This window comes from Empidonax traillii, unplaced genomic scaffold (genome assembly GCF_003031625.1).
Source record: "Empidonax traillii isolate 1590-97213 ecotype Southwest subspecies unplaced genomic scaffold, ASM303162v1 scaffold339:size995844, whole genome shotgun sequence".
Taxonomy (NCBI): Eukaryota; Metazoa; Chordata; class Aves; order Passeriformes; family Tyrannidae; genus Empidonax; species Empidonax traillii.
Genome location: NW_020955532.1, coordinates 145,552 through 159,063, shown reverse-complemented (window position 1 = coordinate 159,063; position 13,512 = coordinate 145,552). Strand labels below are relative to the sequence as shown.

Sequence of the window (13,512 nt, the reverse complement as noted above, 5' to 3'; positions counted from 1 at the left end):
ATAAAGCTCACAGTTGTAAGGTAAAGAACATGAGATAACCTCATCTGACCATCCTTTCTGTCTTTTCACAGTGTAAATTTTGCATGTGTAACTGTGATAAGAAACGTTGGGAGTAAGTGCCACTCCCATATCCGTGGTCTGAGATCGAACATTCTTTTCATTTGTTGGAGGTCCACAACAGAGGATGATGCCTTTCTTGGGCCCTGCAATCATAAGCTTTTATGACAGGGCTTTTTACTCTGAAACATCCATTTGGGTCAAGTTCCTGCATACGCTTGTCAAGTTCAGATACATACCTAAAGAAGAGGCATCTAATGTGCACAATTCTAAGTGCACTGCAAACCCACGAGGCAAAGAAGGACCCTTCATTCATATGACTGCACTGTACTGTTCTAATAGACGGAGATCTTTCTTTATTGACTCCATAACGATTAATACACCAGACGGGGGCAGAGGGAGGGAAGTAGAGGGACAGAGACAAAGCCTTTGTCAAGGGAATGGCTGACAATGAAGATGCAGATAAGGGGACCAGGACTTTAATTTTGCATGTATATGTTCAATTATAAGCCACCAATTTTCAAACCACAAGTTCTGTACTCAGATTTCAACAAAAACAATGAAGCAACAAAAGTGGAAGCACAGTACAGCTCACATTTATCTGACTGCAATTTACGTAGATTTGCATTAGCTTTTGTGTGCTTTCAACATTTCCCTAAGGTATTAAACAGGAAGAAACCAATAAAACTTAGTCTTCTTATAATCAGTGTAATAGAACTATAATACTTAGTTGCTAACAGAACCTTTAAAAGAAAACAACCCTCTAAACACGCAAGATTTGAGTTTTAGACACTGAATTAAGACCAATTCAGGTACAATTTAATCACATGATCTCAATAAAAGAGAGACATAATTCAGAATTGCCCTTTTCACATGATCTGAACCAGTATTTCAATACTAATTTAAATACATAAGCATTACTTTCTTTATACTTGGCAACTCTGCAGCACAGGGGATTATTTCTTCTCCCTTCATTTTATGGATGGACAGCAGCACTCAGTTTCCAGATGTCTGTGAGGCCAACTGCTAATCCCTCGAACTTCCCATCTGAAATTTATCCCTGAACGTCAGACCTCTTTGCTCATACCAATTTGCTTATTTTGCTCGTATCTGTAACACAGCTGCTGCTCTTAGGCTGTTACTCTCCTGATTATTTGGAGCTCCCAAATATCAGGAATGGGGCAAAACAAGTTTGATGCTGTTGCTGCTTTCTTCTCTCCCTTTCTCCCTGTTTTTTAAAGAACTGTACTCAACTGTATCCCAAGTACTTAGATCACAACAGCCTACTACAGTACGTAAATCAGCCAGAAAGTAAAGTGTTTCTCTTCAAATTCCCTTCTCAGCACACAGAGCTCAACATTTTCAGAAATCAGAGACCATCACTGCAGATACGGAGTTGTAAGGCTTTGTAACTATTCAAAACTGTAGGTTGACCTTGCTGCTCCCTCAGCTACCCTCCTTACCATCCTGGAGCTACTATTCCCCTGAAGAAATACAGAAGATAGTATCTACAGTTTAAGTAATCCTTCTGTAGCCTCTAGCTCTGCCATCCAGATACTTCTGATTAGATACAAAAGGACATCTGATATATACCTACATATAAATATAATGCCTTAAGTTTAATGAAAAAAGTATTTACGCATAAAAACCTCAGAAAATACAACATTAGAAGGGCAGTAGCAGAGATTACTCCCACTATACACAACATTTACATCCTAACCAATGACAGATGTCTTCAGTAGAATAAGAGCAAAGGAATGGCATTTAACAGACTTCCTTGTCTCAGAAGCTCGAGGATTTGCATACAACAGACTTTCTGTGACCAAAACATGCTCTGTCATTACCACCTGTTTGTTCCATGACCATAGGAAAAACATTCTGGCAAAAAGGCTCTTTATAACCAGAATTGTATGTGGTATCATACAAGCCCACTTAAATTTAAACAAGCTAATAGTCACAGAAAAAGCTGCCAACCTCAGAGAAGATATATAAGCATATACGATTTGAAGTCTTTTAGTTTAGAATTTGCTGTGAGCAAGCCCTGTGCTCTTAGAAATGAGCCTTCAGACAACAGTCTGGTCCGATTTTGGAGATAGAAACCACACAGTAAGTTTCTAAATAGGGTGATATAAATTCTGACTTCCAAGTCACATTCTAGAATACAGTTAAAATAGACAAATCTGAATTTAGATTGTAGCATTCCCAACTCAAGGATCCAAAGCCACTTTTTAACAGTTAAAGCAGGAATTTATTTTACTTTTTTAACCAACATTTAACTCTTTCTGAAACATTGGTTTTTAAAAAGGTAGGTCTGTTTGGGTGCTCCCACTTACAAGCACCAAAAAGTTTTAGCACCTCCTGCATAGGTTTAAACCAACTCAGCAGCATGAAAGCATTACCAGGTACAACATTGCAGTGGAGAACAAGGCAGTGTGACCCTGTAATGAAGCCAGCAGAAGCCTTATCCCTACAGTCCTGGACCGTGCCATTAAAGCAGATCTGAGCTACTCAGACTGAAAAGTTGTCTTTCCTTTTCATGTGTTCATTTGTAATTCAACAAAACAAAACAAAACAAACCAAACCAAAACAGCATTCAGAACCACACCCAAGGTTAACAAAACTCTCAGCTGCAATATCTAAAATAAAAAGTAGGGACAGAGAACAGTAATACTAAGAAATTAATTGATCTTTCCACAAAATGGAAGACTATTACTGGAAGGTTGCTTCCTAGTCCATAAATCCTCAAGTGTTAAATCCAAAATATAAGGATAAGGAATTACTAATTTCTGTTATTTTCTGCCTGACAACTATAAAACATCATCATATAAAACAATACTTAAATCAAGTACTTACAGGGTCTCTCAGCTCTTCATTGTCTCGCGCTGACGTTCGAGGTATTTTCACCGGAATTTCATCTCCACATTCAGTGTCTGAAGCATTTGGAGACTCTGCTAAATCAAGTAACTCATCTCTCTTGTGACCTCTGAACCTTATTTTGTCCAACTTCTTTAGCATGTTCAGCACTGCACCTTTCTGCTTTACCTTAACATGACGGTTGGAGTCTCTGCAAGATCAAGACATGAGTATTTTAGAAAGTTTGCAATAAACCTAAATAAAGACATTCTCATCATGAACTACTCCTAACCATCTTGCAAGGGCCTTCCTTTCACCAGATGAAAAACGTGGTGCAGCTTAGCTTTTTAATAGGCATTTTTTCCACAGTGTAACAAATGCATGGTTTGTTTTTCAGTAGTTGATGATTTACCCTATTCCCAGACTATTATGGCCTCTTTTTCCTGGCTATTTTTTAAGCAAGTCAGAATAGGCGCAAGGTAACAACCTGCACTCTAAAGAAAGTTTAGGAAGTCAGTTCCTAACAGGTCACATGAAACAAAAACAGTTCAGCTGGTAAGTCCACATTCTTCAACTTATGATGTTTCTAATCAAAGACATGAAAATCCACTCAGCTTCACAAACAACCTTTAAATTCCCAGACAAAGTGGAGCAAAAGAGTAAGGATGCTATGATATCTGCCTACTGCTTCAGGCTAAGAAAACAAAGTATCAAGGGTTTACTGAAGAAAGCCACTAGACAGATCCGTGCAGAAGATCCCACGCAAAGCCAGAGATTTTTGAAACAGACTATGAACATTCAAATGCACTGCCAAAATCCTTAAAATTACCACAACTGAAAATCTTGTATATCCCTTGCTAGATTTTTATTATTCTCTTTGAGGTGCAAATGAGAATCACTTTATTAGTGATGTTTTCGCAATTTTTTAGTAGTAGGATGGTTAAACTTTTACTGTAAGAGAAACACCATAGCCAGTATTTTTGCGAACATTCAGGTGCCATGACACCCAGAGGAATGAGAAATGCCCAGGACATTCCACTTCCAGTGACAGTATTTGACATGAGCAATTCTTAAATTCTAAATCATAAATAGTACTGGGGGAAGCATTTTGCTTTTTAAAAGACAATAGAAGAAAGAAAGCTAATTTATGTACGTAAACTGATTGTAATGATAGCTTTCCAAGACACTGCACTGTATAATTTCTAATTTAAACCAGACCTGCCAAACTGGTCCCATTCAATGAATCACACTCTGTATTAAAGGTCCCAAGCTCCATCTTTAAAAAGAAAAAAAAAAAAAAACCCAACAGTTAGTTCCTTTATCCTGTCACTCCAGCAATCTACCACTCTGGCCATTTATAACAAAGCAGCCACAATTTTCTCTCCTACAAACTCTGCTCCTCAGCTCACAGAGTTCCATTTGGAGGATGATGCAATGCTCTAACAAATGGATTTTTAAAAATTCTGAGGCATCTGTTACTACCCTTTTGTCCTCTGTGGTCAACACTACCATCATCTTCATTAAGAGCCATGTTTAGCTTCATGGCACATCATCCCAAGCCCTGGTGTGAGATGAAAAAGCAAAGGCAGATTCAGACACACCTCACTTCAGGAGTACAAAGAGCAAAACAGAAGAGCCTTTTGCTACCACAGCCTTTGCACCTGAGGCAATTCTTGCCTCCTAACACAAACCTCTTCTCAACAGAGTTCTTCAACTTTCCCTATGAATTCTCTGCTTAACCTAACACTTTGGCAATGACTATTCACGTCAAGTTCAAACTGGATCGCTCCCTTCAAAATCTACCTGAGTTTGTACCTCTGTCAAGGTTTATAGCATCCTTCAATTAAATACAGAAGTTTTAAACTAATACAAATCTTCTACAGTATAGCTGGCAAAAAAAAATCCCATAAAATTCTTCCTTTACCAGAGATGCTTAAAGCTGCAGCCCTGCGTTTAATCTACCACTTAAAGAGAATCACTTGTGGTAACTCACACCAAGGTTATTTTCTATGAACAGCTTTTCTTTGAAGTTCTTTTGCTTGTCAAAGCTGAGTTTAGAATAGAAACACTTCTTGCTCATTCATTGACTATTTGATGAAGAAACTTGTCAGCTATCACATCCAGAAATATCTCTAGGCCCTTCTATTAATAGCAACTAGGGAACAAATCGTATGAGGGAAGTTCAAACCTCTGATAAGCACCGGCACAACTGTATTGCTCTCCCTCCCTTTGCAATGATCTCCATCTACGTTCAACCGGTTTCACACACCATGTAAGAGACCTACAGCAAAGCAGCTGTAAACCAAACCTCGCCTGTTCATCATCCACACTGCCACTGCTAACGATACAGCCACACAAAGAAATAATAAAGCATGGTACAGTGTAATTCTTTTTCTGGTTGGCACCCATCAGCCCATATCAACATGGAGGATAAGTATGCATCCCATGCCTTCTTTATCCCTCTTAAGGATGGAGCCATTACTCAAGGCTGCAGATGAGCATTGCTGCCCTGGACAGAATCAGGAGTTCTTGGCCTTGTCCTGTTAAAACCGCATTTATCTATCACTCCCCAAAGACAGGAGCTGGATCTGGACATATTTTTATAGCCTGGCATATACAGCACTTCAATGGATGTTTCAAGATCCAAATTCAGTTTTCTTTCCCCTAAGCACAGATTCACATTCACTTATCACACAAAAGAAATGAGAAATGTCAAAAACATCTTGAGACAGAGCAATCTCCAATCCTTCCCATCAAGTTTTGAATGAAGAATGAAAAACCCACAAGGTCAGTGAAAAGGCCCATCGAGTAACTGCCTGGAATGGACACCATTTGGGAAATTAAAATCCTAAGCTCCAGTCTCATCCTAGGATAGTTGACACATTTCAGCCCTAGGTCACAGAATAACCTGGTCAACAGATTACCCATGAACACGTTTACGGCATTTTTTTACTCACAAAACTGGGGTGCTTACCCTTATGTGTGTTACCACCTAGCCTTTTAAAAATGCAAACCTTTCTTTAAATCACTCCACAGAATGGAGTCAGCTAAATTCTGAGGCTAGCAAAACAGAGATGTCATGAGGGTCAGTATTTTTAAAGGATTATTCAGTAGGTTGACTATTAAAAGAGGAAATAGTAAAGAATCACATTCCAAGGCATTTTATATAACAAAGCTGTTATATAAAAATATCTTCTCTGTTAAAATTTAAAAATAATACGATCATTTTGTCTAAAAATTGGTTTGTATGTACCAGGCTCCCAAATTACTTACAGTTACATTACATGAACCTAAGCAAAAAAGTAAGCTTGCCAACAAGCTCCTATAGAAACTCATTATCTGGCCTCCAGCCAAATGCTGGATCTAAAACAGGCTTTTTATGTCAGCAGCCTGTTCTTGCAACCTGCAACTTTTTTTTAGATAAAGATCAATAAATCTGGCGACATTTCAGCAGTTTCAGACTCCCTAGGTAAAATGATTCTTGAGGATTCTGCATTCCAAGTGAACTTGAGTCAAATTTAGATAAGCTTGAGGAAGCTTTTATAAAATGAAAGACCAGAATCTGATCTAGAATTAGATTTATTGTAAAATATAATAACTAAATATCAAAACACTTGCTTCACCATCATAGCTATTCATCCCTCACCTTCTCCCATCTCTCCATCCCTACGCAAACACCCCTTCTGGACTCAGCCAGTTCAGCTGTTTCAGGTTGCTTCTAGTAGCCCCCCATACCCACAGCATCCAAACCACCGTGTAGTTTTGCACATGTAGAGCTCAGAGTGTGAAGGCAGACCCACATCTCCCTCTGCTTTCAAACTAACCACTAATAAATATTACAAAATTCTAATAAAAATACAGGTATTTTAACTCCATGTGTTGTAAACATTGTCACTTCCCAACACTTTCATACATGTGACAATAATTGTTCTCACTACTATACAATAAACAAGCTATAAATGAGAATTAAGACTGGTATCATGCCTGCAAATCAACTTGAACAAAATAAAATGCAATCCACGCTCCCCAATCAAGCTTATTTCTGCATACAAACACCCTACCATTAATGCAAGCAACAAAAGACGTTCCCCACACTCAATGCCACAACAGAAAGTGCTGCAGAGCACAGTAAGGCGGGCACTAACCCTGCAAGAGTGATTTACAGCCAATTTTGTTGCAACTCACTCAGATCTAATAATAGTGGTAGGTCCTCAATCATAATATAGTAAGGATATCTTACATTAGCATGCTTACAAACCAGGCTATTCAGGCACTCAGATTTTCAAGAAAGCAGCTTGCTTTTCTCTTGTTTTACTAATAGATGTCACACCAGCAAAATTAGGCAGCAGCCTGTAAAAATTATCTCAAAGTCCTAAACCATAAAAAACCCCCTAGAAAACAGATTATGTATACAGGGCTTGATTAGCCCTATAAGTCTATATTTTCCACACTCTAAAAACCCCCAAACTAAAATAATGTTTAAAGGTATTTTTTTATTTGCCATTAAATCTAGTTGTTAAAGCAAATCCTTCAAGCCTGAAGTTCTATTCCTTTTACAGAGGGCCAAGGAAGAGATGACTTTATTTGGACCTAATATGTGAACCCTCAATTAACTCCCAAATAACTGTCAGATGTTCATTTTAAATGAAATGAAACCCAAAGACCCAAACCAACACATTCCAAATTTATTCTAAAAACAGAAAAATCAAGTTTTCCCAAACTTTCACCTAAAAATCATACGGAGATCTACAACAGCTTTTTGTGCCTACATTTACACAGAGGCTTCAGTAAGGAGACAACCTTACTGGTTGTCCAAGGAATACCAAGAGTCATCCTGCCTGTGCAGTCTGGAGGGACTTGGTTAAGAGGCTTTTTCCTATGGACAACCTCCCCACCCCTTCAATCCACTGCTCCCCCATGCTCTGCTCTTGCATGAACATGGAAGAGGTTGGGATGCAGAAGGGAAAAGGGAACTCAGGCAAGGGCAGCACCCAGTGTACCACAATGTCTAAAATATGCCTTAACTCATCCCAGAGTCTCCTACTCTCAAAACCTAATGGCTTGTGGGTTTTGGGTTTCTGTTGTTGCATTTAGTTTTCACACATGAATACACTGAATCAGAGCACGTGGTCTGGTAGACCAGGCAGAGATTGAACAGCTAAATTTTTATGTGAAGTTTGTTGGATAAAACGCTCTGCTTCGCAATACGGGGTTAAGTTTTCCTTAGCTGTTAACAAAACACAAACCTGCTACACAAAGTCAAACAGCATTGCCCCAGCAAGTGTTAGTGTGAAGCCTGGTGGAAAAACAAACAACAAAAAACCCACCAAAACATCATGGATTAATTTCATTCCAGGTCAAAAAGACCCTACAATACTACAAGACAGTACAGCAACCTTCAAAGCACCCATGTTCTTTTTGCTAGAAAAACAGCTTTTCAGAAAGCTGAAGATGACGCTGCAAATCTAACATATCCCTAGTTCTCATCTGTACATCCCATCTCCTTCATATCCTCCTTTCAGTGTGAAAATATGTTTCTGCAGAAGTCCAAGGTAAGATCCCTGGTATTCAAGAAAAGTCAGGCTGTGTGTGGACAAACAAATACAGACATAGTTGTCAACACAGGGATGTTATTTGTCTTATCATGAGGGAAGGATGTGCAAATCGAGGGAGTGGAAAGTATCAGGATTACATTAGGTATTCATTACTTCTATACTGAAATGCTCCTGCATATTATCCCAGCACTTGACAGGAGAGCCGGAAACCAGCAAGACACACCCAATCCATCCACATATCAACTGATACTGAAAACAAAGCTTGGTGTGTTTTTTAATGGACGTCTTACTAAAACTGGAAGCCACAGTAAGTACATCTAAGCCTACAACAGATTCACAGTCCAGATCTATATACTCCTCTGGGCAAAAAGGTCCCTCTTGATACATGATTTTTTCCCCCAATTTCTCATTTTAATGAACAGAATCTCATTTCAAGTCACTGTCTGAACATTCTGTCCCTATTAATATTTAAGAAACTCACCAGAGAAAGATCAACTGACTGCACTTGAGAGCTCCTTGCCTGCTCAGTTTTTCAGAGAATCACAAAATGGGTCAGGTTGGAAGGGATCACAGTGGGTCATCTGGGCCAAACTCCCTACTCAAGCAAGGTTATCCTAGAGCACAGGATAAAAGAAGAAAAGCACACTATTTTCCCCTGTGTGCATACACTTCTCCCAAACTGCTCTCCAGAAGACTCACATCTGTGAAGAATGCTAAACCTTTCACACAGTATCTCTCCTTGAACAACAGGAAGTGGTTTCATAAAGGTGAAGTTGGCACCTTTCAAGAAAACTTTACATTAAGCTCAACTCAACAAGTTGTTTAACCCAGATGGGTCACAAACCTCGCTGAACGCAGCTCATTCACGAACAGCACCCACATGAGACTGAGATCACTCAGGACAATCCAATATTTTAAATCCTCTGTATAGAATGATGTCATCATTTCTCATTGGAAATCAAGATATTTTGGGCCAAACATCCAGATGGACTGGCCAAGAGCAGCTTACAAACACTCTGTGAAGGTTACAAGCATTGCAAAAGTGCCCTCAATATCTGACATCAACAAGACACACAAACAAAACTTCAGAGCTGAGCTCTCCCCACACTGAACTCAACAGGTTCATCCTGAAATACTAGTCACTACCTCAGAGTCACAGTCTGGTAATGTCTTCTTCCAGTTACATACACTTTTGGCTCCAGGGCCGTAATATACCCAAAACAGACTGCTTTCTCGTTTTGAGGAACACCTACTAAGAGCTCCTTTCAGGGTCAGGAGTCCTTAGGCTAGACAAGACAAGAGATAGACTAACGGGATAGATTCGGTTTTTTCTCATGAGAGATGAAGTTATTAGTTAAGCTACCTATAAAGAAACATTATGCTTAGTAATTCAGGTTTATTTTTCCTTTAAAGTTAAAGGGAGTTAAACAAAAGAAAAAAAAATCCCACCAGAATCACTTCTGCTGCATTCCTCTGCTGGCAGAAGCAACACTCATTTAACATGGGTTGGGAACTAGCAGGAAGTTGTGCTTTGGTGTTGCAGCCCTAATTAGATGAAGCTATTAATTAAGCATCAACTCTGAAACAATTTAAATTGTCCACTGACAGGGGAGGAGGGGAGGAAGAAAAAAGTGGAAAGCTATGTAGCATGAGCTAAGGTTCAACCCAGGGACTGGAGACAGAAGTTCAACATACTGATCTCAACTGCCACTGGTGAGGTTGTCACAGCAACCATAATACAGCTTCATGAATATGCATTACACTAAAATCTATTTTTTTTCCCAAAAGAGACTAACGTGTCATTCAGCTCACAACATGATGCTGCCTGGGAGACAAATCGGGGTTGCACAATAAAAGTGACTTGCCTTCACACCCTTCAGCTCGGCTGCTGCAAACAGAGGGTTGGGGGAAGAGGGGAGGCACAGAACATGGTGGCATGGGGCTGTAGGGCTCTCTTCGGTACCTGCCTCAGATAGAAGGCACCTCAGACATATTTGGCAAACATTTCAAGGAAAACATTCCCAAAATGAGCTGTTTTGTCCCTGCAAAGTTGCAGACCTGTGCAAAGCATGAGCCTTAATCCTTCAAGAACCTGAGGACCAGCCCTCCAGTCAGACACAGGCAGTGGCACAACTGACCCTCCACAGAAGGATGGAGAAGGAAAGGGGATTTGCTGCTCAGTGCCCAACCCAGCCGAAACTGGAGGCCTTGCCTTGACCACCACTGGAAAATTGTGGGTGGAGGGGCTCACAAAAAAATCCCAAACCACACACATGTACCTATTCAGGTCACACATCAGCACAGAAACAAAGAGCAGTAACTGTTTCCATTGCAGAGCTGTGGGAGTTGTACTTCACACTTAACTCTCTACTTAAGGTAACACCTCTTCCGCAAACTCATAGCCACCCTACACAGCTTTGTCTCTCATCTGTCTGTCATCATGAAACCTAAAATTAGCAAGCTTTGTTAAATTAATTTGTCTGTAAATTGGAAATTTTAACTCCCGAAGAAGGAAGATAAAGCTAATTTTTCCTCAAGACATACGTGTGGGAGAAAATTAAAGCAAACCATTGACTATGTCATCAGAAGAGTCACACCAAAAACCCTGCATGAAAAAGACTGCCTGCAGAGGAGGGAGGAGCCACCAGTTCAAGCCATGGCAGATATTCTGTAAAAGGGGTAGCATGTAATAATAGTAATAAAAGCCTATTGCAGTGGAGGTGAACTCCTCCCTTCCTAGTCACCCACTGGGTCCTCCTTTGCTGCCCTCATCCTTCCTGCTGTGTACCCTTCCTGATTCCAGAGGAGCCCAGCCAACCCTGAAACTGACTTCATCACAGGCTGACACCAAAGGGAGTAACCCCATTCACTTCTGCCACAGCCTTTATGTCACTTGACCACTCATGCAGTTTATCAGCTCACTGCTGATGCAACTAATTTTTGTGTTTGTTTTCTGGCAAGGTCAGTCTAATCAGAGCAGACAACGATGCAGTCTCACTTGGGTGGCACAAACTATTAGAGCTGTTGTGACTCCCACACAGCAAATATTTGTGGTGGTGGGCAGAGGGAGAAAGCATCCTTTTACAGCAGCCACCTGCGCTTACATGAGGTTAAACGACTCCAAAGTCTCACCATAAAGACATTGTTTATATAGCTACTATAAGGGACATTTCAGACACTGGACACCACAACTTCAGTCCCTACTCTGAAGGACAGGGGAAGAGTTTGTCACAGTTTGTCATTGACAAAAGGTTTTTTTTTTGTTTCCTTGCTCTGAACTTTGTCTACTAGTCAGGGTAGAGCTGAGGATGAAGACAGGAAGATGAACATCGCTAGCTCAGCAAGAGCCTCCACACGCAAAAAGGTTCGGGCATCTCAGGTCTGGATGGGCTTCAAACAGGTAAAAAGCCAGGGCACAGAGGAAGTGCTGCCCTAAGCAAACACCACAATTCTATAAAAACAGAGACAAAGGTGTGACAGATGGGAGAGAAGGACAGGACACAACTAACAGAGGGTGAGATGATCTCAGAGGTCTTTTCCGACCTAGTTGATTCTGTGAAAATTAGGCTATCGTTGTATTTATCTGTCTTCCACTGTTCAAATAGAAAATGCAGGAAGCCTAGCTTGACAAAGCACTCAGAATAAAAATGGCCTTTTACAACCTACTTTAAAATAAATATTTAAAGTCAGAAGAACATATACTGGCATGGAACATCTTATTCAGACTAATAGGTTTATTACAGAAGATAATCACTAACTGTTTAGAAAGTGTGAGCCCTGCCAGCCCAAGAGAGTTTTAATTCTATCCCTTCAAGTAAAAAAAGGGCAAGTTATTGAGACCTGTTTGATGCTGAGTTTTTCATGACTTCAACTGCACGTTCATCATCTTCCAATGGTAACTACAGATAAATCAGAGAATGGACATACTGCTAAGATAAAGTGACACTGTGGAGATGAGCCATAATTCAGGTTTAGAAAAAAGTCACTTTGAGAACAACCTTCTAAGGTCTATAAAGAATAGCTTGGACCTAGCAGGCGTTTCAGTGAGAAGACTCCCAGAAGCAGGCATCTGCTCAGGGTCTCTGATTGTACCTCACTCAGCAACCTTTGAAAACAGAATAAAGGTATATTGCATGGCCCAGTTTTGAAGAATGACTATGAATTCCTTTTTGTTGTGTTTATAAACAAAGAGGTATCCATTTGAAGCAGGACACGGGCCACAATTAATGACTGCAGCCTGACAAATCTCTGCTGTGCATGCACCTCCACTGAGCACAGCTGAGAGCACGCAACCCAGTGCTGAAGAGAAGCCTGTCCAAGCCCTCACCAACATCTGGACCTCACACAGGCAACCTTGCACATTTGAGTAACACTTCCCATGTGCCACAGTGCCAAGCTCCCTGTGCATTACAGTTGCACTTATGGCTAGACCATACAGCAGGAATTACAAACAGACAAAGACCACAGACCTACAACTCCTGTGCTATATATGCATTGTAATGAAATATCTATATTGCAAAAAAAACGTGTTTCTGATACACTGACTACAAAAATCAAAGACAGACATGGCTGAGGGAAGGAACTGAGTATTTCACCAAACACTAGTAGCTCTCCAATTATCATGCAGTTATAAAAATAACTTTAACCAATTAAAGGTTTTTAACTTCTCCCCTCATGGGTAAATAAGTTGAACATTGCTGTTCTGTGAAGAACTACAAAGTTACAGCTATCACATGCCAATTACAGCCACCATTACAATTCCTATACGCTGGCCTTGAGCTTACAAAGAATGTGTATAATCCCCAAATCACATACACTTCCATCCAAGAAGCAGAGCTGCTACTCGTTGTGTTCCTTCTCCCTTTCTCCCAACAAAAACCTGAAAATACTTCTGAAGTTGGTGCTACAGGCACAGAAGAGAGGGTAGGGGAAAAAAAAAGCCACTCTGAGGATTATGCAATTTTACAGTGTTATAATTACTCATCATGTCAACTTCTAAATGAAGGGGCACGAAATATTGTGTAAAAACTTGCATAAATACTGCATA

General features: G+C 40.1%; 1 protein-coding gene across 1 annotated transcript in view; it reads right to left on the bottom strand.

The window, feature by feature from the left end:
- Positions 1-13,512, bottom strand: part of GRAMD4 (GRAM domain containing 4) — a 75,040-nt gene that overhangs the window by 47,057 nt on the left and 14,471 nt on the right. Inside the window, exon 2 of the mRNA XM_027892146.1 lies at positions 2,911-3,121. Within this exon, the coding sequence (XP_027747947.1) occupies positions 2,911-3,121 (211 nt within the window). The remainder of the gene's footprint in view (positions 1-2,910; positions 3,122-13,512) is intronic.